General features: G+C 40.7%; 1 protein-coding gene across 1 annotated transcript in view; it reads right to left on the bottom strand.

Moving 5' to 3' along the window:
- The window catches only part of pcdh15b (protocadherin-related 15b), a 780,285-nt gene that overhangs the window by 489,323 nt on the left and 265,883 nt on the right, over window positions 1–25,079 (bottom strand). The window contains exons 8-9 of the mRNA XM_072239829.1: window positions 18,149–18,257; window positions 17,833–17,945 (exon numbers count right to left, since the gene is read on the bottom strand). Coding sequence (XP_072095930.1) covers window positions 17,833–17,945; window positions 18,149–18,257 — 222 coding nt within the window. The remainder of the gene's footprint in view (window positions 1–17,832; window positions 17,946–18,148; window positions 18,258–25,079) is intronic.

The raw sequence follows: 25,079 nt of genomic DNA, 5'->3' as shown, positions 1-25,079 counted from the left end.
CCTGTGAACTGCTGGATCCTCCGTTCAGCATTTCTTTGACTTCCTCCTACCTAATCCCTTTAATACCAAGATAATTTTCTGCAGACTTGACAATAATTTTAATTTTCTCAGTTCTTTTGCTTGTTTGCGCTGAACAATTAATCGCATCCACCATAAAAATCCTTTCTACTCATTAATAGTGTATCCTTATTTTTCATATTACAGCTCATTATTCATAATAAACCAGTTTATTATTCCCTGCAACACACATCAAAGTTGCTGGTGAACGCAGCAGGCCAGGCAGCATCTCTACTGTACCTCTTCCTAGAGATGCTGCCTGGCCTGCTGCATTCACCAGCAACTTTGATGTGTGTTGCTTGAATTTCCAGCATCTGCAGAATTCCTATTGTTTGTTGTTGTTATTACTCCCTGTATTTGTTTGCTTGACAGCTTTTTTTTCATCAAATTCTTTCATTGCCTCTGCATAACTGATTCCATGGGTTACTTTTACATATTGTATCTCAGCCGCCTTCTTGCTATAAATACACCCTCGATAAGCTGTGCTGTGTTCCTCGCCACAATTGCAGCATCTCAGCCTAGCAAATGCGGCAATTGCAGCATTTCAGCGCTTCAAATTTCCCATATTCATGTTCTCCAGCGCATCTCCCACATCTGTGTTTTCCTCTGCAGACCACTGCAATGTGCCCGAATTTCTGACATTTATAGCATCTTAAAGGTGGTGGTATATATATTTAACCGTATAACATATATACCCTAAATAAATGTTAGACAATCTCTCTTCATCAAAGTTAATCACTACTGATAAACTATCACACTTTTTCCCACTTCTTGTAATTTTCAAATGTTTGGCCTCAATAATTTTTTCTCCTTTTATGTTCTGTTTTATCTCATCCATAGTAACTTTTGTTGGTATCCCTGAAATAACTCCCCTAGTCCACTTTCTACTGTTGGGTATTGAGCACTGTACTTCTTTGCCGTCTATTTTACATAATCTTATCACTTTGCCTCGCTGAGCACTATCCTGACAAATCACTAATAGCGATCCATTTCGTAAAATCTTTGCTCCTTTAATCTCGCCTATAATTTTGTTGCGCATCTTCGTCAAACGAATCGGGTTCCAATCACCAAAAGACACCCCGTCTTCACTTAGTTTTATAATTGCTTTAATCTCATCTTCTTTCCATTGTTTTGCTGTCCTGTTTTGATCATCCACTGACTCCTCAGAGTTTGATATCCCATACCTCTGCTTTCTTTTCTTCCTCTTTCCATTCCGTTCCTCTTTCCCGCCGATCTCCATCTCTCGTTCACATCCACTCTCGCCAAAAACTTCCTTCAACAGCTTGGCTCTTTCCTTGACGTTCTCTCTCTCCGCCATTTTCCAGTCACCAGAGAATACATTTCATTCTCACTTGCCAGAGGTAGTTGGAAAACATCTACCGTTTTGACCATAAGATATAGAATCAGAAGTAGGCCATTCGGCTCATCTAATCTGCTCCACCTTTCCATCAAAGTTGACTCATTTATTTATTTAGAGATACAGCGCGGAACGAGCACTTCAGGCCCATGAACCGTGCTCTCAGCATCTTACCTATTTATTCCTAGCCTAACCACAGGACAATTTCCAATGACAAATTAACCTACTAACCGATACATCTTTGGACTGAGGGGACACTCAGAGGAAACCCGCATGCTCATGGGAAGGACATACAAACTTCTTAAGAATTGAACTCTGCATTCCGACACTCCAAGCTGACATAGCATCACACTACCTGCTACGCTACCATGGCACCCTTTATTATCCCTCCCCACCCCTTTCTGCTGCCTTCTCCCTGTAACCTTTAATGCCCTTACTAATCAGGAATCTCTCAACCTCCACTTTAAGTATAGCCAATTACGTAGCCTCCACAGCTATCTGTGCCAATGAAATCCTCAGATTCATCTTCCCAGTCCTGGTGAAGGGTCTCAGCCTAACGTGTCGACCATTTACTCCTCTCCATAGGTGCTGCCTGACCAGCTGAGATCCTCCAGCTTTTTGTGTCCATGGCTCTCAGTTTGACAGATACATATCAGACCCTGTAACCCACTGTCACAATCACTGTTTCCACTGAAGCATTTAGTGTCTGCTACTTATGCTGTGCCATCAGACATCAGATTGTGTCTACGGGTGCATGAACAGAATTAGCCACCATTTCCATGCTGGAAACATTCATCTTCTACACTCTGAGCAAGTCTTGTGCTAAATTGATATTGGACTCTAAGCTGCTTGAGGGTTTTCTAGCAAGCTTCAAAGTGCATTAAGCCTTTCATTAAAAATATCCATCAACTTTTTATTGTAGTCCAACCCATCAAAATCATCATCAAAGTAATTTTCTGCAGTAGAACTCACGTGGGACCTTGCCATTCCAGCACGTTAACATCTGCTCTGTCTGTGCCTCTAGGCCCAGTTGCAGTCTACATATCTCCAATGTCCACCAATGAGCAGATGTTACTTACCTGTTTTCCTTTCACTAACATATAATGCCAGTTATATTAGCATGTGCCTGTGAGCTACAAACTGACTTCATCATCACAGTCTTCCTCTACTACCTGGCTTGCCTGCAGATCGTAGGCATCTGAAAATAATAAAGCAACAAATCCACATCAAGTGCTGTGTTTTCACACTACTCACAGCTTGCAAGTCAGAAAAGAATGTGTGAAGAGGGTCAGTGAGATATAAGGATGTGTGGATACAATGATTTCATCCCGCCATTTGCAGTCATCGAAGTGATGAGGTAATTGAAATCATATCCTCTCTACCAGTAGGCACGAGTCTCCCTCTCCTATCAGTTTCTGCTACCTACAGCCATGCCCCACCTCACCTTGCAAGGGGACGGAAATATGTTCACCGAGTATTGTGCAACGTGTTCAGGGGGCAATGCGACTGAAGAAATCGCAGTTTGCCTACAGTGCGACATGTTGGGCTGCTTGCGATCGTACTAAGTGTGTAAAGAAGATAGGAAGCAAATGAAGATAAGTGGGAAACTGATTAACAGAAAATTCAGTAGGTAAGCAGTGAGATGTGCAGAATTGACAAGTAACAACAGTGAGTTCTGGATTTTGAGGATGCAATTTGCCTCGCATACAAGATGACTGAACCTCTTGCAGTAATACAGGTCCTTTGTGCACAATCTCACGCATTGATTCCCATGATTATCTACCCCTGCTGCCCTCTCAGCACTTGCCTGCTGGCTGGGCATCAACACATGATACTTTTCCTGTTTTCTGCTTCTTCTGTCAAGGTTTCCAGTGCGGTCTTCAAATGTCCTGAATCACATTCTTTCCATGTGCCCACTTTCACTCTTTCCAAGGTCCGATTTACTTGCAAAACACTAGCTTGCATCTTCCCCAGCTACAACGCACCTCTCCCCTTGAGGGATTGCTGGCTAGTTTTAACCATCATTAGCCACTCACCATTTTCAACTCTGGTAATGCACCAGCCAATCACTGTTGGTTATTGGAATAATTATAGAAGCAGGAAGCATAAAATTTAGCATGCTGGCTGGAGTATAATCAATGGGCAGGGTTCTTGAATCTGATGCCCATGTCCATTTTTGTGTGCTGTCAAATTTAATTCCTTTCTTCACAGAAAAAAAAAGTTGCTAAAAATAAAGCAACTAGAATCTCCATGCATTTCAACAAAGGCTACAGATGCCAAGGGTTTTACTAAGAAAGAAAAGAAATTATGTTGGTTTTTCGCAAGCTCAAGACTTTGTAAAGATCTCTGGAGAAAGTCTCCATCTCGCAGACTTCCTGAACGTTGTCTCAAGTGGAGCCAGACTGCTCACAACCTCCTGCCGCTGTCTGTAAGGAGTTTGTACATTCTCCCTGTGACTGCCTGGGTTTCCTCTGGGTTATTCAGTTTCCTCCCACAGACCAAAGATGTACTGGGTGGTAAGTTAATTGTCACTGTAAATTGTCCTGTGATTAGGCTAGGGTTAAATTGGGAGTTGTGAGGACATGCAAAGGGCCAGAAGGGCCTACTTTGCACTGTATCTCATTAAAAATAAATTTCAGCAGCCTCTTTGATTTGAATCAAACTTCCAAACACAGTTCTGCTCTACCCGGTTCCACCACAAAAATACCTTACCTTATCGCTCTTTAATGCAGCTGCAGCTGAAATCCTCAGTCATGCCTTTTCCCAATTCAACTCTCCTGGCCTGGCTCGAACTTCTCACCGTCAATCAACTAAGCTCATTGAAATCTCCAGTGCTCTCGTGGAAGTTGCAGCAAGGAAAGGGTAAAAAGGAATGGAGCGCAGACACTTTGCACAGCTAATTCTATCTGTGGAAGTTCAGTAAGGCAAGAGTCAAGATGGCAAGCTGACATGAGACAGTGTGCAGACATAGTGCAGTCACCCAGGCTGATCGTGGCTCTTGAAAACCTAACTCTGCTTTGTACAGCCTTTTGTTCGAGCCTGAGAAACAAGGTCACCAAGCATACCAAGACAAGATAAAAAAAACAATGAATTCTAAGGCAACACTTACTTAGTTATTTTACTAATTCTGAGGTATTGTTGGCCTTTAATACATATATTTCATTGCTTATTAACATCTGAAATATGTATTATGATTGGTACTTAAATACACAATTAATGGGATTGCATGTTGAGAAGTGCATAAAGTTTATATTGGATCGATATTTGTATACGACTGGTCCATTTGTGTATAAAAATGGCATTTCTTCGTAAACTTCAGAGCAGTCTGGTGACGGGTGCCATCCTGGCTCCCTGTGTATAGATAAATAAAATGGTTGAGGAACAAGTCTGAGTTGTCAGAGTCCAGTTAATCAGGAACAATACTTAGATCCTAGTCCAAGTGAAATCCTGTTCACCACCTCTATGCTCATTGACCCAAAGAGCTCCTAGTTCACCATGTGGAAAGAGCTGTGGTTTGACATGACACCTCTCAGCACTACTCTGGAGTATCAATCCAGACTATCTGCTCAAATCATTAATACACAGCCAAAGAGTAGCTTTAAGAGGAAAAACTACATATTTAACAATTATACAGAGCTAAATGGTACAATGCACACAATGGTACAAAGTGCATTTTCATAGTAATCGTGAAATAGCTCCACAGTTTCAAAAATATCAGTTGACCTTGCAACAATAATTTTGTCACTATAAAAGCATCAACTCTTAGACACTATGAAAACATGTTTGTCAATGCAGGAAACATTACCTCTGTGACAGTTTCTACATTTTATATTCAGCTCACTCCAAACATTACCATTTCTATTCTTATGCTTATTCTCTGTGGAGGATATCCCTGTTGTGACAGAGGTTTGCTCTGCAATATATGTCTGTCTATATGTCTTTTATGCATTAAAAGACATTATCGAGAAAGATAAAATTCACTATCAGATGTCCCAGTAGCTCCAGTGTTGGTGCCTTAAAGCTACCTCTTCACATCTCAGTTCCAACTAATATTCAAATCCACCTACTTCCATTCAAGGCATGTAATCCAGATTCATCTGTCTGTTCATTAGAGAATCATGCAACAGCGGTGCCTCCATCATGGCAGTGGGGGAAAAAACCCTAAACAATATATTATTAGAGGGAAAAATAATATAAAAGATCACACTTGCATTCTGAATGAGTTTGCCTGGTGCCCAACTCGTACACTTAATGCCAACAGAACAAAAAAAAACCTGGCAATTAATTGGGTGTCAATATGAGTTCACTGTGCTGAATCTACCAATTGCTCTGCATGAAAACATTGACAAAACCATAACAAAGTAAATTAACTGGCTGTGAAGCCCTCTGGGATATCCTGAGATGTGAAAAGTTGCAAATCAACACATAAGTCAAATTCAATGAAAGACAACCAGAGAGTTTTTCTCCAGATGAGTAGACACAAAACATCTAGTTGGAGAGAGTATTCAGGTCTGATGAAGGGTCAGTGATGCGAAACAAAAATTCTGCTTTGTCTTATCATAGATGTTGAGTGTTTCCAGCACATTGTGTTTTTTGATCAGACTTCCAGCATAATAGTATTTTGATGTTCAGAATATTCAGAATGGCTTCTTGTCACCTGTCCCCCAACTCTCATACTGAGCTGCAAAAATTCCTGTTCAGCAGACACCAGGGCACATGGATAGGAAACACTATAGCGATACGCTTCGAAAATGACCCTGGTGATAGGCAATGGGGACCATTTCGGAGACAGGCCACAGTACCTCCCTGCAGACTGGCTGCAGAGACCAATCACTGATTGGTTGTAGGGAACAATCCGATGATAGGCTGTGAGGAACACTCTGATGATTGGCTGCAGAGAACACACCAAGAGGTTGATGGGAACATGTCAGCGAAGCACTTCAGGTGAGACTCCAGTGATAAGCTGCATTGAACACCCTGCTGATTGGCTATGGTGATCACACCATGAACAAGCTGTGAGAAGCACACTAATAAGTTACTAGAAAAATTCCAGTGATAGTCTATGGGGAACAAACCAGAGATAGGCTTTGAAGAACATTTCAATGATAAGCTACAGGAAACATTCCACATTCTTCCCCCACCTTGATCATTTGGGCTTCAGAATGACATACTTCCACTTGTAGGATCATGGAATAACTGGTTGGACCAAGGTAGGATCTGTTGACTCCACCACAAATGGGGCAAGAAGTGCCTGATACAACTGGTAAGTGGGTATTTAATGTAACCAGGTGACCTTTGAATATCCATTTTTTTTACTGTTAAAGCATTCGGACAGGATCAGGGAGCATAAAGGGTTACTGTATCTTGTAGTTGAGGATGAGAAGCACGGGGAGTGTTATCAGTTTCTGCTACCTACCAGCTTAAGGAATAAAGTGTGAGGGTACGTATGTGACTCTATGGGCCATCAAGGCATTGAGCGTACTCTGCACTTGTTGAGAAGCAGATGTTTTAGGGTGGGCTTGCACGAGGGTGTGGCACAGTGGATCAAAAATCATTCGCATTGTGTTTTAATTAAAATGCCACACCCTAAGATCCATCCCCCCATGAAATCATTTCTTGCTTCTAGGCCGCTCGAAGTTGTCGCCGTAGATTTCACTGTTCTTGAGCCGGCAGCTGATGGGCGTAAGAATGTTTTAGTAGTCACAGACATTTTTACAAAATTTACTCAAGCATTCCCAACTCAGGATCAAAAGGCAGATACCACAGCAAAGGTGCTCTTGAGGAAATGGTTTATGAAATATGGTGTTTCTGAGAGTTTGCATTCTGCCTGGGGCCGTAACTTCGAAAGTGAGATCATAACTGAGCTTTGCAAACTGTATGGGGTAAAGAAAAGTCGTACTACACCCCATCATCCTACTAGCAATGCTCAGTGGGAGCGTTTCAACAGGACGATGCATGATCTGTTGCATATGTTGCCTCCAGAAAAGAAAAACAGCTGGCCAGAGCATCTACCTGAGTAAGTGCATGTGTATAATGTGATGCCTCACGCAACCACCGGATATTCCCCTTATTACCTACTGTTCAGTGATCCCCACTTGCCAGTGGATGCTCTGCTGGGGCAAGGACAGTCTCTGGACAGGAAATATGACTGGTTAGCCATACACCAGAAACGACTGAGTGATGCTCATGCCTGAGCAAAAGAATGTTCTGAACAGAATACTGCAGAACGCATTGTCTTATAGGAGGATAAAATTCATTGTCCCCAGATTGACGTAAATGCATTAGTTTACCTCAGGGACAGAATATGAGGCTGTAATAAGATCCAGGTGCTTGGAAATTAACTGTCTGCAAGGTGGTGGAGGTGCTAGACAACACATATACTGTGGAACCTTTGGAGGGAGGGCCTGTCAAGAGGGCAAATAGGATAGACATCAGGCCCTGTGAGAACGTTCCCACCCCAGTTCCTCAAAGGAGACTGCAAGCTCCTGTAATTCAGGGTAGACCTTCCCTGGGACAGGAATCAGATTCTGAGGATTCAGAGAATGGTGTGATATTGGAACAAGATGTGAACAGGGTGTACATAACACGACTCTAGCCTTCACAGCAAAACTTCTGGAACTGAGACCATAGCGCCTGTGACAGCTGATACAGGGTCAGATGTTGGTAGTCTTCCTGTTGTAGCACTCCGCAGGAGTAAAAGAGTAAATGCTGGACAGCACTCTAACCCACATCATGAACCAAGGTCTGTTTTAGATGTGGCTTCCATAAGTTCTGCAGTAGTGTCACAGATACTGGCTAGTCAAAGTTCAGTTCTATTCAGAGAAGCAGTTAAAGAGGTTGCAGTGAGTGTGTAATCAAGGACACTTACTGGTATGCAAGGGAGAATGTAACCAGATGACTGTTGAATATCCATTTTTTTATTGTTAAAGTGCATTTATATATTCACCTTGGTAATGCTACATAGTTGCCTGTGCCTTTAAGAGAAAACGGTGATGTCATTTTGCATGGGTGGAGTAGCACGAAGAGCTGCCATATTCTAGAAAGGACGACAATCGAATGCTTTTCCCAGGTTTTGTGAGGAAAGGTGAATAATATTTGATAATATCCATGTAAATTCATTTATACTTGTTTGTAAATCTAGAATATCAGTAATTTGACATGTTTTACACATGGATGCTTTAGATTTTCTTGAGTAAATTGATCAGCGCTGGATAGCGTGATTGCAAAGTTCCTTAATTGGCCTACTAAGTTAGTTTTTTTCAGCAATTCAACTATAAGGCAATATATTGTAAAAGTTTATTTGTCTTTCTTTATTGTTTCATGATCGAATATGAGTGTAACAGAGTAATGTGAATGTGTTAATCTCTGTTCATGTAGCGTGAGCAAGGAAAACTCATTTCAAGGTCTAGACTACATGTGTTTGGAAGTTAAGCACGTGTGTTCCAAATGTAAGTATATCTCTTAGTTGAGATGAGATGCACTTATTCATATTTTTGATGTTGTATATAAGGTACAGTACAGGGCTGGTAGGATTCTAACATTGTTTGTATTTTTTTTAGATTTGCCACTACCGTATTGGTTCTGTATATTTTGTTTTAGTTATTTTCATACTGCATACGTAGCAAGGATATGGTCTGAAGTTAAACTGAGATTGTAATGACGAGAACTGTTTTAATTTGATTTGTCGTTTTTATTTTGATACCCTCTTTCTGCAATAAATCATCTAAAACAGATAAAGGAATTTAAGACCCGAAAAGATATTTGTTGTCCTGCATGTGTATTTTCCCCAGGCCACAAAATTAATAAGGTGGTATGTTCCTTCTGTTGTTCATGGTGGCTTTGCATACACTCCCAACAAATGCACAGTGCCATCCCCTATGTTCCTTCATTACTCATGGGCCAGGGATTCTTAACAAAATGTGGGGATGTTGCATTTTACAAAGAAAATTTGAGAAGATTTTTAGATCATTTTGCATGTCCACTTAACAATCTCATCTTGCAACAGAGTTCAAAAGTGGAATGTATTTTCAGGAGTCCAATATGTGTCTTGGAAACAGTGTGGTCTACTCAATGCAGTCAATACAGAATGTGGCTAGGGACTCAATACAGCAGATACCCCAATACAGGAAGTTATGTTGCAGCTTTATAAAATTCTAGTTGGGTTACACCTGGAGTACTGCATATCCTTCTAGTTGCCCCATTATATGTCAAGGCTTTGGAGAGGGTGCAGAAGAGATTCACCAGAATGCTGCCTGGATTTGGGGGCATGTGCTATAATGAGAGTTTTGACAAACTTGGGATGTTTTCCTTGAAGCACTGGGGGCTGAGGGGAGATCTGATAGAGGTTTATAAGATTGTGAGAACCATAGAGAGGGTAGACAGACAATATCTTTATCTCAGGGTTGAAATGTCCAATACTAGAGGGCATGCACTTAAGGTGAGAGAGGGTAAGTTCAAAGGAGATGTGAGGGGAAAGTTTTTACACAGAGATTGGTGGGTGCCTGGATAGTACATTACAGATTTTTAACAGACATTTAGATAAACACATGGATGTGATAAGAATGAAAGGATATGGGCATTGTGTACGTAGGCAGAAAGGATTTGTTTTGACCATTTCATTACTATCTGGTTCGGCACAATATCGTGGGCCAAAGTACTATGCAGTACTGTTCTGTGTTCTATATTGGCTTTGGAGAGTATGCTTATTTGTAGAATTTTGCAAAGGCAGACTTGATGCTAGCTCTGCCATGGACAGTTCCAAGCCCAACTGCAAAAGGAGGAGGGCTGGGTATGGAGCTGGCAATGCTATCCCATAAAAAGCCAGAGCTATAGAAATGCCAACAGAAGCTACAAAGGCCTCATCCCTGGAACAGGAAGGATTTTAAAAGATGAGCTACACCCGGGAACAACTTGAAAGACTGGCCCAGGGCAGGGGGATCTGGTGAGCTGCTGTCGGCAGCCTATGCCCCTGTAGGGGTGATGGTCTTAAGTAAGAAAGACTTGATGGTACACACCTAGTGCTTTGAGGCATCCTCTGTACGTAGCCCACGTCTCGGATGAGCATGGGGGTGGCAGTGATCAACAGGTCATGAACATAACAGTGGATTTAACACTGAAGCACTCTTTTCCTCAGATGGCTAAAGGCTACCTTGGTTCACTGATAACAATACTGAATTCCATCATCAATGGCTGCCTTCACTCAGAAGCAACCACTAGATATGGGTAGTCAACCACATTTTTCAAGGCCTCATTGTGGGTTTTATTTCCTGAGGGTGGTATTGTATAACAGATTAATGCAGAAACTTCAGTGAACATTCCAGCCACCAGTGATAGAACACAGGCAACATCCCAGTGAAAGGTTGCAGAGAACACCGGTGATAAACAGCAGTGAATACCCCAGTAATATGCCCCAAGGAATACTCTGGTGACAGACTGCAGAAAACCAGAGATGCAACTAAGCTTAACCATAGGCATTGCAGTGGTCATAAGCCATATAGATCAGTCAATAATTGATTACAAGGAAACTTGCATCCCTAATTATAGGGTGGCGTTACAATGGTGGAATGAGACGAAAAAACTATTTTCTACTTTCATAAAAGCTTTTTCCGAAATGCACTGAACATATATTGATTTCCTGGATTGTTTCTCATAGTGTCCGACATTCAAATCATCTGCTCAGTTTCACAGATCACACTGCACTGGTTCCATTATGACCAGAAATCAGTTACCAATCAAGCTGTCAAGTAGATTTTGTTGTTTTAAACAAAAAAAAACAAGAAAATGGCTGGATGCTGATGAGACCATCTACAATCGTAGACGGGCCATATTCCATCAGTGCAGAAATAACGTGGTACTTATGGCTTCTCCTACTTATTTACAACTCTTCAGTTGGGCGGGTCCCAGCAGTGGGAAGAGAAACAGAGGTAATGTTTCAGGTTGAAGACCCTTCATCAAAAGCAGTAAACAAAAGCTTGTTAAACTGCAGGGAAGTGAGGGAGAGGGTACGTCCTGGATACTGTCAAAGTGGGGGTGACCAAGGGTTTAAGCCATGGACAGGATGAATGGTCAGTGGATGAATGCGAACAGTTAGAGTGAGAACGTGGATAAAAGAATGTGCAAGTTGCAATAGGTAGAGCAGAAAGACAAGGCTGGCAGGTCAGAAGGAAATATTTTTTGGACTTTAGTTAGTCATTTCCATATCAGATTCAGTGTTAAAGTACAAAGGATCCATGGATGGTTTCAAAGGAATGAGGGAATACATGAAAGAAAATACTTATTACATCCATGGAGAATATTAATTTATCATATTGTCGGACAATTCATCTCCATTACGTTCTGAAAGGATAAATGAACTATCAGTCTTAAAGTGCTTTGGAAACCATATACCCAAATGATCTTGCACCTCTTGTTGCTTGCCTTCCGTGGTAAACGTAAAATAAACAAATTCACAATTTAATAAGGAGCAGAGGAGTTCTATTTGTGTTCTGGTTAAGTATATATGATCCTTTTTGGATAGTATGCCTCAAATTGCTTCTATATTGTACTCTAAAACGTCAAAAACCTTAGTGATAATGAGCTATGATAGTGCCAGAGGGCACCTTCTGCTAGCTCATCTGCGAAAACAGTTTAATTTCTTCCTTTAATTTCTCTTTTTTTCCTTTTCAAGGTGGACGGTGTCCTGTCAGACTCCTTGATCTACATCTGCACTCAAACAGTAGTTCTTTACTGTGCTGATTCCCGATCTGGGTCTCAATGACTGGACATTTTTCGATATCCCAAAGATGCAGCCTGGCCGACGTGCGTACCTTCAGGGTTTTGTGGCTCTGTTGTCCTGCGGATGAGTTGATTCCATGCCAATGTTGCCAAGTGAAGCATCGTAGGAGACAATGGAGCATTACAAACGGAGGATCAATTCTGTACTCGCTCAGATTGCTTGCTCTCTCTTTCTCCTGATGGTGGGGGAGAGTTTGCTGCCAATTCTCAAGTCAGAGAACCCAGGGAAAAGAATGTGATGTGGCAGATTTAAACACTGGAATCAGTGAGTTGGTTTTGCTTTGTTAGTCTCCCCACTTGTTATGTGGCACGTCTCAGCCCCTTTATTGGGGGGGGAGAAGAGAGAGAAAGAGAGAGAGAGAGAGAGAGAGAGAGAGATAGGAGGAGAGGGAGAGAGATGGGGGGAGAGGGAGAGGGAGAGAGATGGGGGGAGAGGGAGAGGGAGAGAGAGAGAGAGAGAGAGAGAGAGAGAGAGAGAGAGCGCGAGCGAGAGCCTGTGGCATGTCAAATTTGTCATCGGGAATGATTAGTTTTTGATCATGGTCTCTTTTGGGGGCTTTGCTATTGCTTGCTTGGTGGGTGGTGGATACTGATGCTTTTTGCTGAAATAAGTAGGGAAGGGGGAGGATTGATGCTTTGCTGCTGCTTGTTCCTGGGAGGGGGTGTAGCGGGGGTACTCTTCTGTTTTTCATGGATGTCTTCGAAGAGCAAAAATTTCAGGTTGTATAATATATACATTATCTGATATTAAATGGAACCATCTGAACCATGTGGAAGTATTTTGAACTTGCACTGCCTCTTTCATGATTTCAAGATGTCCCAAAGAGTTCTACAGACTAATTTGCCATGTGAATTCCAATGCAGGAACATCACAACAAATTTATACACTGCAAGCTCTCAAACATGAGTGAATTAACACCAAGGATGTTTGCTCAATCATAACTATTAACTGGAACAAAAGATCTCCTCTGCTTTTCATCAAATTGTACATTTGTTTATTTTACATTTACCTCAGAAAGAAAATAAGTGCTGCAAGAGCATTTGAAATATGCTGCAAATTAACTCAGTTCTCCCACACAAAAATTTGCCCCTCAAATGCAGTATGCCTTTATTAAAGTGACTTTGATATGATGAATTAATACACAACCCATAAGCACTTTCATGACAGACTTCAATCCATTATCATTTATGGAAAAATATAAAGGCTTAACAAGGTAGATGTGGAAAAGATAATTCCACTGTGGTGTAATCTAGAATGAGGGGAGAAACACACACAAAATGCTGGTGGAACGCAGCAGGCCAGACAGCATCTATAGGAAGAAGTACAGTCGACGTTTCGGGCTGAGACCCTTCGTCAGGACTATCTGAAAGAAGTGATAGTAAGATAGTAAGTGGGTTAGAATGAGGGAGCATGGTTTTAGAAGATCCATTTAAGACAGAAGAGCGAAAATTTCTTTGCTCAGAGGATCATGAATCTTTGGGCCTCCACTGCAGAGAGCATTGAGGTTGAGTCACTGAATACATTCAAGCCTAAAATAGATGGACGTTTGACTCACAGGGGAGTCATGCATTATAAATGAGAAGTAGGAAAGTGGAGATGCAGCTAAAACTAGATCAGCCATGATCTTATTAAATGCTCTTCCATCCTATAATCATACTAGCTTTATAAACAATTGTGCTTTCCAGAGGGCAATGCCAATTCCACAGATTTCAATCTAACACAATTAACAGCTTTCCAATGTATATCATGCAACGAACTGCTAAAAATAAATGACGAGAAAGCAAATAAATAATTAATAGCATAATTTAAAATTTAATTATCTCCCAAAATTTAATATTTAATTATGTCCCAAAATATCTACTATGCTACATACAAGCTACAAAATTATGTTTTATGTATATAAAAGAAATACATTTTCTAGTTAATTTTATTAGGCAACACGCATAGTTAGAAAAGTAAAAGGTTATGTTGGTGGCAGATACCTGAAAAGGAATTGAGAAATACTTATTGACTAGACAGCATAAGCAACACTAACCCTTGACAATAAGAGCAAAATTTGTTGATTGTACTTGCATTTAAACAGCAATCAACTCAAGGTAAATGAAATATCTTGGTGCAGACTTCTGAAACTTTTGTCAAGTAGTGACTATATATGGCTGTGTCACAAGTATAAGAACACACATCTCCAAGTGGTTCTTTTGCTATTTTTGCTTTAACTTAAACAAAAATCAGAGAAGTAATGCCACTGTTACTGTTTTAAGAAATTAGCATAACTCTTAAATTATTTTTATTTTGCAATGCATCCAGCACTTACCCAAGTGGCCAATACAGAACATAGAACATACATCATGTTACAGGATCTTCAGCCCATCATGCTCTACTGACTCTCCAACCCATTCTAAGACCAATTTAATCCCTCCCCCTACATAGCCATCCATTCTTTTATCATCCATATGCCTCCTTTTCTATTCCCCATTCCCATTTCTGTCTCGCACCTAGCCCCTTGCCTGCCCATCACCTCCCTCTGGTGCTCCTATCCCCTTTTTCTTTCTTCCATGGCCTTCTGTCCTCTCCTATTAGATTCCCCCTTCTCTAGCTCTGTATCTCTTTCACCAATTCATTTCCCAACTCATTACTTCACCCCGCCCACTCCCAGTTTCACCTATCACCTTGTGTCTTTCTCTCCTCCCCCCATGTTTTACTCTGACTCATCTTTTTTTTTTATCTCCATTCCTACTGAAGGGTCTCAGCCAGAAACATCAGCTGTACTCTTTTCCATAGATGCTGCCTGGCCTGTTGAGTTCCTCCAGCATTTTGTGTGTGTTACTTAGATTTCCAGTATGTGCAGATTTTCTCTTGTCTCCTCTTATTCTCCTTATCTCCAATGAGAAAAGCCCTAGGTCACTTAAGTTTTCTTCATAAGAGATGCTCCCTAAACCAGGCAGCATCCTTGTAAATCTGCCCTACCCTTTCTAAAGCTTCTACATCCTTCCTATAATGAAGCAGCCACAGCTGAACACAATATTTTAAATGTGATCTAACCAGAGTTTTATAGAGCTGCAACATCACCTTGCAGCTCTTGAATGCTATTGTGGTCATTTGCAGGGTGCAGTAGCTTGCAAGAAGAGGCAACATCCCTTATCAAAAGCTACCTGGGTAAGTAGGTTTGGAACAGAAGCAGGAGGGCTTCATACCCAAGAGCATAAAGAGGAAGAGGAAGATAAGAATGAATGCATGGACTATCCATGAGGAACACTCTGGGAGCTACATTTAAAAACTGCCCTAAAGCCATAGTCACCAATCATCCCCATCTTTCCAACCCACTGCTACTGAACATCAAATCTGCTTGGACACTGTGCAGAACTAAAACAAACATTCTAAGTCAAATTTAACATTAAATTAAGCCATTCTTTACTCTTAAAATTAACTACTCATGTACATTCCCTGAACATCTATGTGGCCTATAACAGCTGCCGGCCATCTTTTGCACTTATCTTCCCACTGCCAGGGCCTCCAGTACAATAACTGAAAGGCATGCCCTCTCATGTGGTGCCATCCTTGAATGTCTCCCACATCCTGCCTGGCTGCCAGCATCTAGTCCAGCTGAAATGAATCTTCCCTGTAGAATGAACAGACTAGCCTGAAGCAATGCAGCTCAGATTTAACTGGAGCTGGCCACACACAAAATCAGACTCCTATTGATGCATCCAGCTAATTAACAGCAAAGTTAGCTCTGGAAAGACTCAGAAATCACTCAAATCAGCAGGCAGCATAAGACAACTACCTTGTCTGCATTGCAATCCTCACATAGTTGCTAATTCTGTATTTAAATCCTTGTAGCTCCATGAGTGAGTATTGATTGTAACCTCATTTGCCCAATGAGTTGAGCTGTACCAGATTAGTGAGGAGAAGTAAAACATCTGGGAGTGATGATAATGTTTTCAGTAATGTCTAGTGAGCAACTTCATAGAAACTGAAATTCAGCATTAGAAAATAGTCTAATCACATCATGCTTAATATGTACAACCGTTTGTACAATTCCAACCAGTTTACAAAATAAATGTTTCACAATGTTCTATCAGTAAGGAACACAAAAGCATTCTGGATTTACATGCACGAAGACAGTGCCCTTTAGTTTCAGAGAAACAGAGTGCTCAGGAAATTGAATTTTGTTGCCATAGGCGGCAGTGGAGGCCAAGTCATTGGGTGTATTTAAGGCAGAGATTGATAAGTATCTGAGTAGCCAGGGCATCAAAGGTTATGGTGAGAAGGTGGGGGAGTGGGACTAAATGGGAGAATGGATCAGCTCATTATAAAATGGCGGAGCAGACTCGATGGGCCAAATGGCCGACTTTTGTTCCTTTGTCTTATGGTCTTATGGAAATTTTAGAAGGACCAGCTAAATTAAATGATACTACGTAGAACGAAAGTACATCTGGTGCAGTTGCTTAAATTAAATCTAAATTAAGATTAGGAGTTCACGGTTAAAAACAGATTTAAGAATGATTACAAGAAGCAAATCTTCTGAAAAAGATTAGCACCCAGACTGATCCTGTGACAGAGGCTGTGGAGAAACCTTAAAGCTATTATGAAAGATTTCATTTCCTCATAAACACAAGTTTATTCTGCAGATTCTGGAAATCCAGAGTAACACACACAAAATGCAGGAGGAACTCAGCAGGTTAGGCAACATCTATGGAGAGGAATAAACAGTCAAGGTCAACTGTTCATTCCTCTCCATGGACATTGCCTGACCTGCTGAGTTCCTCTATCATATTGTGTGCATTACGCATTTCTTCATACTGCAACTCAGGTTTGTAACACTTCGCTTTACTTGAGTACATCCCTGACCCACTGACAGCTGAAATGAAGATGGTATTGAGTATATGCATACTGTACAGATCAATCACATTTTCTGACTTATATTCCATTCATTTAGCTTTGTAGTTTGATACTCTAATAACATTATTGATTATTGCTTTGCCAGATTTGGGTATCTTACATGTTGTGTCTAGTTAAGGATACTAAATCTCTTTCAATTCTGTCCTTAGTAATTTCAACACCTCAAGTAGGGTATATTAGTTTATAAATCAGTTACTGATGTCCTGTAAAGCGGGACAAAGCCTTATAGCAGTCCAATCCTCAAAGGCTGTGAACTAATACTGGACAGAGAACTCCTGCCTGATCATATTTGATCAAACAATACCATTAGCATCAGTGGCAATGAACTTAGATCCCTCTAACCAAAGCAGTGCTCAGCTGCGTAGCTCTCAGTTTAAACTGCCCTTCAAAGTATTTGCTTATTTTGATCATAAACTGCCAAAAAATCTACTCTCATTTAAATACAAATTACATTGTTAGAACAAACCAAGGGATAGATAATGTCACTTCACCAACTCCTTTGAATATTTAAATAATGAAGAAAATTTAAACAAAGAGAATAAAGAGATAAATCGCAACTGTTAAGATTAAATATGGCACACTTTTATAATGCATTATATTTACTTTTGTGTATCCATTTTCTGCTGAGATGAATGTTTTATGTTGCTATAGGTAAAACTCATAAGCATTTTAGACCACTTTCCAAGAATACTCTGTATTCAATGGAACACTTGACACAAAACAATAATTAATTAGAATTTACCTTAATAACCAAATCAAATTTCTGATGAAAATCCCTATTTATTGGTCGGAGGAGATAAAGCTCTGCGGTGATATTATTCAGATGGAAGTACTTAGCATAATCCTCAGGTGTACCTTAAACAAAACAGGACAATCTCGTATGATTATTTTCTTCAAAATGATTGGCACAGCACTACTGTCAATCAAAGGAAATAATTTATCCAACAGAATGGAATGATTCAGCTTAAACTTTGACATGGCAGCTCATTACATACAATTATAAAGTCAGTTAATAAATCTTTGCAAGACAAATAACAAGGTATTTTTCAGTTACCAACCAACGAGAATGCTGTAGACAATCCCTGGTCGATCATCAGTTGGTTTAATATTCATGTCCTGATCAACAGCTAAAATCCGGGGCGTCACATTCACTGGGTTTATCCTTGCCTGAAAGAAAACAAGTTAGTGTTACTTGAATAAGCCATATTCAATACAAACATTCTGCTTTTTCTTGCATGTATTAGCATGACTGTGTTTTTCCTGACGTCTAAAGAGTAAACCTTTCATCAAAGCATCATTTGTTGCAATTTGTAGAATGCTATTCAAAGGACAATCTGTGACCTTCAACTATAGTCAAAGAGATTTACCAGTCTTTTTATTGGATGGTTTATTGTGATATGAAGCATTTAACCCTACGTAGAACTTTCATAAAAGTGTAGATTAATCAGCTTGATTCTATGACCGTTACAGCCACGCTGGGGAAAAGTGATCACAAAGGAATACAAGAATATTTAAGATGAAAACTCAGTACAGCTGTAAAAGGTAAAAAGAAGAAAATGGATAAACATAAATTAGGATACTAAATTATAAAATTTCACGACATATGTCACTGATCCTCATTCTGAAAATATCGTAAATATTCAATGCCGAAATATTAAAGCTACATTTTACATTTCACCTCAGGAGTATATACAGATACAAAACAAAAAGTACATTAGCTCAGCAACTGACTGAAGAGGTCAAGAATGGTATTAGATTAAGAAAAAAAGTATTTTATTCTGCTGTCAAGGCTAATAATTGGGTGGTTTAGAAACCAATAAAAGATGACCAGATAGAAGGAGACCAGATAAAACTGGCAAAAAGTTGGAGGAACTCAGTGAGTCAGGCAGCATCTGTGAAGACGGAGGCTCAAGGTATAGTGTGCAGGTAGCCAGAATAAAAGTGAGAGAGGAGGGTGAGGCAGGGGTTCTAGGTAATAGGTAGAATGAAGTTAGGAGAGGGTTGGTGGGCAGATGGAGCTACATGGAACAGGAAGATGGTGGATTTGTGAGACCCTGGCAATTGATGATAGGTAGAACAGGAAGAAAAAGACAGGGACAGATGGAGCCAGGTGGGAAGGGAGGATAGTGGTAGAGACAGGGGCTGGAAGGTGATAAGTGGAAACACAAGTGACAGCAGGTGCTGGAAACTGAGAAGCAGGGAAGGTGGTAAGTGGAACCACATAAGGCAAGGATGATGGGATAATGGAACTAGTTGGAGGTGGGGAGTTCAGAGAAGGAGAAGAAAGAAAAAGACAAACAGGGGGTGTGGTTTATCTGAAATTTGAAAATTCATAGTTTTTAAACAGTAGGTTACAGACTATCCAGGCAAAATATGAGGCGTTGTTCTTCTAATTTGCATTTAACCTCACCCTGGTAGTGTAGGAGAGTTGAGGTCTGACAGGATGAAGGAGAGTTGCTCTGGAAATGGTTGCCAAACCTAGACAAGGCCTCTTACCAATGTTCAGCTGTCACATTGAGAATATATTAAAAAAAAGTTCAGAGCTTCTGCAAGTATAGGAAAAGTAATTCTAAGTCTTTCGGAAAAAGGCAGGAGGAACTGTAATATGGACAATGAGAAATGGGCTGAGTTAATAAACAAATTTGCATCTGTCTTCAAACCAGAAAAGACAAAACATGGATGAAATAGAAGTCAAATGAGAAGCAGGAAAAATAAATAGCAAAGAGAAATTATTGGAGAGATAAGGGAACTAAAAATCACCAGGTCCCCTTGAACCAAGTTAATTCCTATCCTTCTGAGGCTGAGGCTTTATAACACATTGGTCAGATCACACTTGGAATATTGTGAGTTGTTTTGGGCCACAGCTAAGAAATTACATGCTGGCACTGGAGAGGTTCATGAGAATGATCCAGAGAATGAAAGGGTCAACAACTGTATGAGGAGCATTTGATGGCTCTGGGTATTTAGAAGGATGAGGGAGTATCTCACTGAAAACTATTGAATATTGAAAGGCCTAGATAGAGTGGATGTGGAGTGGATGTTCCAATAGTGGGGGGGCACAACCTCAGAATAAATGGACACCCTTTTCAAACAGAGGTGAGGAGGAATCTCTTTAGCTAGGGAGTGGTGAATCTGTAGAATTAATTGCCATAGAGAGTTGTGGATGCCAAGTCATTGGTTATATTTAAATCAGAGGTTGATAGGTTCTTGATTAATAGGGGCATCAAAGGTTACATGGACAAGGCCAGGGGAATAGGGTCGAGAGGGATAATAAATCAGCCATGATTGAATGGTGGAGCAGACTCAATGGGCTAAATGGCCTAATTCTGCTCCTATGTCTTGTGGAATTGGTGGCTGCAGAGGTTATGGATTTTCAGAAATGACCAGGTTGTGGAATGCTCCCAGTGGGTTCTAAAGAATTATACCTAACACTGTTAGTTAAAGAGAAAAAACAAAGAAAATAAGAAACTGCAGATGTATGAATATCATCTGAATACACTATTAAGGATATAATAGAAAACCATCTCAAAAATCCTATCAATGTACAGAATGAATATGTTTAATAAAAAAATCTTGTAAAAAAACAATAAGGTGGTTTTGAGGAAATAATCATTATAGCTGATGGGTCTTGGTTAGGAAGGAAACCAATGGATGTATTCTATTTTAAATACAATATTGCACTGGATATCTGTAATAACAACTTTTTGTGTGCTAACATAAGGATTCAGAGATAAGATAATATATTGTCAAGGAGAGAGAATTAGTTGATTCTCAGTTACGAATTGGGGTGACATAGGGATCAGCCCTGTTGCTATTTGCATTTTATATCAATGAATTTAAAAGAAGAATATGTGTGTTGCTCCAATGAGATGTTTGTAAATGAATGCTGCTGTTGGGGACATTTCAGGAGTACATGCTAAGGGACGGAGTGAAGCTTGCTGTAGCCAATGCAAAGTCTTTGTGAGGAAGCATGACAACCTAAGGTGCTGCTGCTGCTACGAGACACTGAGGGACGGGGTCCTGTGTAATAGACCTACAGATCCTTGAGGGCTATATTGTTCAAAGAGGCCATTTGAGTTGTGTTCATGTTTTGTACACAGTATGTATTAACTTGATGATATCACCATGTGTAGACTTCCAACATTATGAATGAAGAGACTGGATGACACTTTGAATGTAAAGAAAACCATGTTTTGTATTCCTTGAAAATATTCCTTGAATACATTTTGTTTTTGAAATTTAAAGAGGTGTTCTAAAAGCACCCAACACAATTCACCTCATTATCTGGTTTAATAGATTCAGCTACCAGATACTGGGATGCTTTACAGATATTATAAAGAATAATTCAGATGATGGTTGCCCAGATACTTGGCCCTACAGTAAGGGCTGAGCTAATGATAGCTCAGATGCAGACTTCGTAGTGGATAAAGTTGCAGAGGACCCAGGTGAGAATTTTCAGAAGGCACCCAAGAACAAAAACTGTAATAGAGACAACATAATTCTAGGGGCACTGCTGGGTTTGAGGGAAATCTTGTCCAAGAGCAATGACACTGTGGATGCCAGCCTGACACAGAGCTTTGTGTAGGGCCTAGAGGCTACCTTTTCCATCCAGGAAGTAATGACTCATTTATACATTCATGGATCCAAACATTATGAATGTATTATCTGAAGGGGAAGATCCACTGTAGTGAGGGAAGCCACTTAGTTCAGTTTAGTAGCACACAAAGTCAAACAGTAGCTACCATGGATTTGGATAACAGTGTTCAATGGGATGTCATGGTGTTCCAGCAATGCATCCTCCTCCAGATGACCTGAAAATACTGACCAAGGGGAGTGTTAGTGTCTCAATGAATCAGGAATCCACTGTCTGTCTCATTTCCCTTGGCTTGACAAGGGAGACAAAAATAATAATTAGACAATTACACTGTGAAATTTTAAACAACAGATATCACCTTTTCTTAGTTAAGCATTCTGATTAATGGGCAAACCAAAATTACATTTCTACTTTAAAGGAACTGCAGTGAATATTGACATTATGATGGCGCTAAATGGTGCCTCTTTTGCTTGCATCTTCGGAAACAGCTTTATTTTTATCTTTGATATCTCTTTTTTACTTTTTCAAGGTTCTTTTGAAGACCCTGACCTGGAGTTACACTCTGCTATCGGTGCTTTGTGGGAATAGGACCCGCTCTCAGGCCCTCACCACTGGCTGCTTTTTGATTTCCCAAGGACACAACCTGGAAGAATAGCGTTTCTTCAATGTGCCGGATTTTCGTGGCTCTGGAGTCAGACTGATTCTAGGTTGGTGCCCCTGATTGAGACATCACGGGAGAACATTGGGAGCAACGGGTTAGCTGCCGGGGGTTGTGTGTGCACAGACCTGAGCCCTTCCGGGCCGACTCTCTGGGTGCAGAGCTCGGAAAAACCAATGCAACAGACTTTTAACATCATAAATCAGTGAGCTGTTTGTTATGTCTCCCCTCTCGCTATGAATCGGGGACACCTTCTTCCCCCTTAATTAAGGAGAGAGAGAGCCAGGTGAATGAGTCGTCTTTGGGGTACTGCAAGTCTGTGTCTTTGCGGAATACTTGAGTGCTCGGTGGAGGGCACTGATTCCTTTTTGTTGGTAGGAGAGGGTGGGGGGGGGGTCGTTGCCTTGCTGCTGCTTGTGTGAGGGAGGGGGGAGCTGAGGGGAGGGGTTGGGGTTCTAACATTTAACCGTCATTCATTCTTTGGACACTCCTCTGTTTTCATGGATGTTTGCAAAGAAAAATAATTTCAGGAGGTATATTGTATACATTTCTCTGACATTAAATGTACCTATTGAAACCTCAGTTATTCGAACAGAGATTGCACATTGCTATCATGCATGAAAAATATCCGCCTTTATTCTCTAAGCACATTAGAGAAATTTAGGGGAACGTTGTCTCAGACCATGAGAGGCCTGCGTCAGGCATTTTCATGCCTTACAAGGCGCAGATTGGAAGTCTGTGTGGGGTGCCACTCCTCGCACAGAGCAATATAAATCTGATGTATTTCATTCAAGTCTGGTGACCCAGGACTGTACCAGAAAACCAGGTATGATTTGTGGAGGGCTACTACAAGGGCAAAGACACAATTTCGAATGAGGCTGGAGGTGACATCGGATGTACGGCAACTGTGGCAGGGTTTGCAAGGCATTACTTCCTATAAAGTGAAACTCAATAGCATGAATGACAGTGATACTTCACTACCAGATGAACTCAACACCTTTTATGTCGCTTTGAAAGGGAGAATATAACTACAGTTGTGAAGACCCCTGCTGCACCTGATAACCCTGTGATCTCTGACTCAGAGGCCAATATTAAGCTGTCTTTAAAAAGAGTGAATCTTTGCAAAGCAGAAGGTCCCAATGGAGTACCTGGCAAGGCTCTAAAAACCTGTGCCAACCAGCTGGTGGGAGTATTCAAGAACATTTTCAACCTCTCACTGCTATGGGTAGAAGTCCCCACTTGCTTCAAAAAGGCAACAATTATACCAGTGCCTAAGAAGAATGTGAACTGCCTTAACGATTATTGCCTGGTAGTACTCACATCTACAGTGATGAAATGTTTTGAGAGGTTGGTCATGACTAGACTGAACTTCTGCCTCAGCAAGGACCTGAGCTCATTGCAATTTGCCTATTGCCACAATAGGTCAATGCAGATGCAATCTCAATGGCTCGTCACATGGCTTTAGACCACCTGAACAACACAAACACCTACAGTATGTCAGTTGCTGTTCATCGACTATAGCTCAACATTTAATACCATCATTCCATCAATCCTGATTGTGAAGTTGCAGAACCTGAGCCTCTGTACCTCCCTATGCAATTGGATCCTCGACTTCCTAACCGGAAGACCACAATCTATGCGGATTGGTGATAACATCTCCTCCTCGCTGACGATCAACACTGATGCACCTCAGGAGTGTGTGCTTAGCCCACTGCTCTACTTCCCTATACCCATTACTGTGTGTTTAAGCGTAGCTCAAATACCATCGATAAATTTACTGATGATACAACCATTGTGTCGCAGCAACAACCTGGCACTCAGCGTCAGTAAGACGAAAGAGCTGATTGTGGACTTCAGGAAGTGTAAGTTAAAGGAACACATACCAATTCTCATAAAGGGATCAGAAGTGGAGAGAGTGAGCATTTTCAAGTTCCTGCATGTCAAAATCTCCGAGGACCTAACCTGGTCCCAACATATCAAAACAGTTATAAAGAAGGCAAGACAGGACCATAGTTCATTAGGCATTTGAAGAGATTTGGTATGTCAACAAATTCACTCAAAAACTTCTATAGATGTACCTTGGAGAGCATGCTGACAGGCTGCATCACTGTCTGGTATCGGGGGGGGGGGGGGGGGATGTGGGGACTACTGCATAGGACCGAAAGAAGAGGGTTGTAAATTTAGTCAGCTCCTTCTTGGGTACTAGCCCACAAAGTACCCAGGATATCTTCAAGGAGTGATGTCTCAGAAAGGCAGTGTCCATTATTAAGGACTTCCAGCACCCAGGACATGCCCTTTTCTCACTGTTACCATCAAGTAGGAGGTATAGAAGCTTGAAGGCACACACTTCTGTATGCCTTCATAATTGCAAAAATTCAGGAACAGCTTCTTCCCCTCTGCCATCCGATTCCTAAATGGATATTGAACCCTTGAACACTACCTCACTTTTTAAATATATATTATTTTTGGTTTTTTGCACATTTTTTAATCTGTTCAATATACGTATAGTATAATTGATTTACTAATTTATTTATTATTTTTTCTTCTATATTATGTATTACATTGAACTGCTACTGCTAAGTTAACAAATTTCACAACACATGCCAGTGATAATAAATTTGATTCTGATTTTAATTCTGAAATCATCAAAAAACAGACCTAAAGACTACTACACAATTTACGTATATTTCAATATGGCCCTACTGTTGTGACCCATTTTCTAGCACCCACGAACTGG

The sequence above is a fragment of the Mobula birostris genome, chromosome 21 (genome assembly GCF_030028105.1).
Source record: "Mobula birostris isolate sMobBir1 chromosome 21, sMobBir1.hap1, whole genome shotgun sequence".
Taxonomy (NCBI): Eukaryota; Metazoa; Chordata; class Chondrichthyes; order Myliobatiformes; family Myliobatidae; genus Mobula; species Mobula birostris.
Note: the sequence above shows the minus strand (reverse complement) of the source record. Positions and strands in the feature narration are given on the sequence as shown.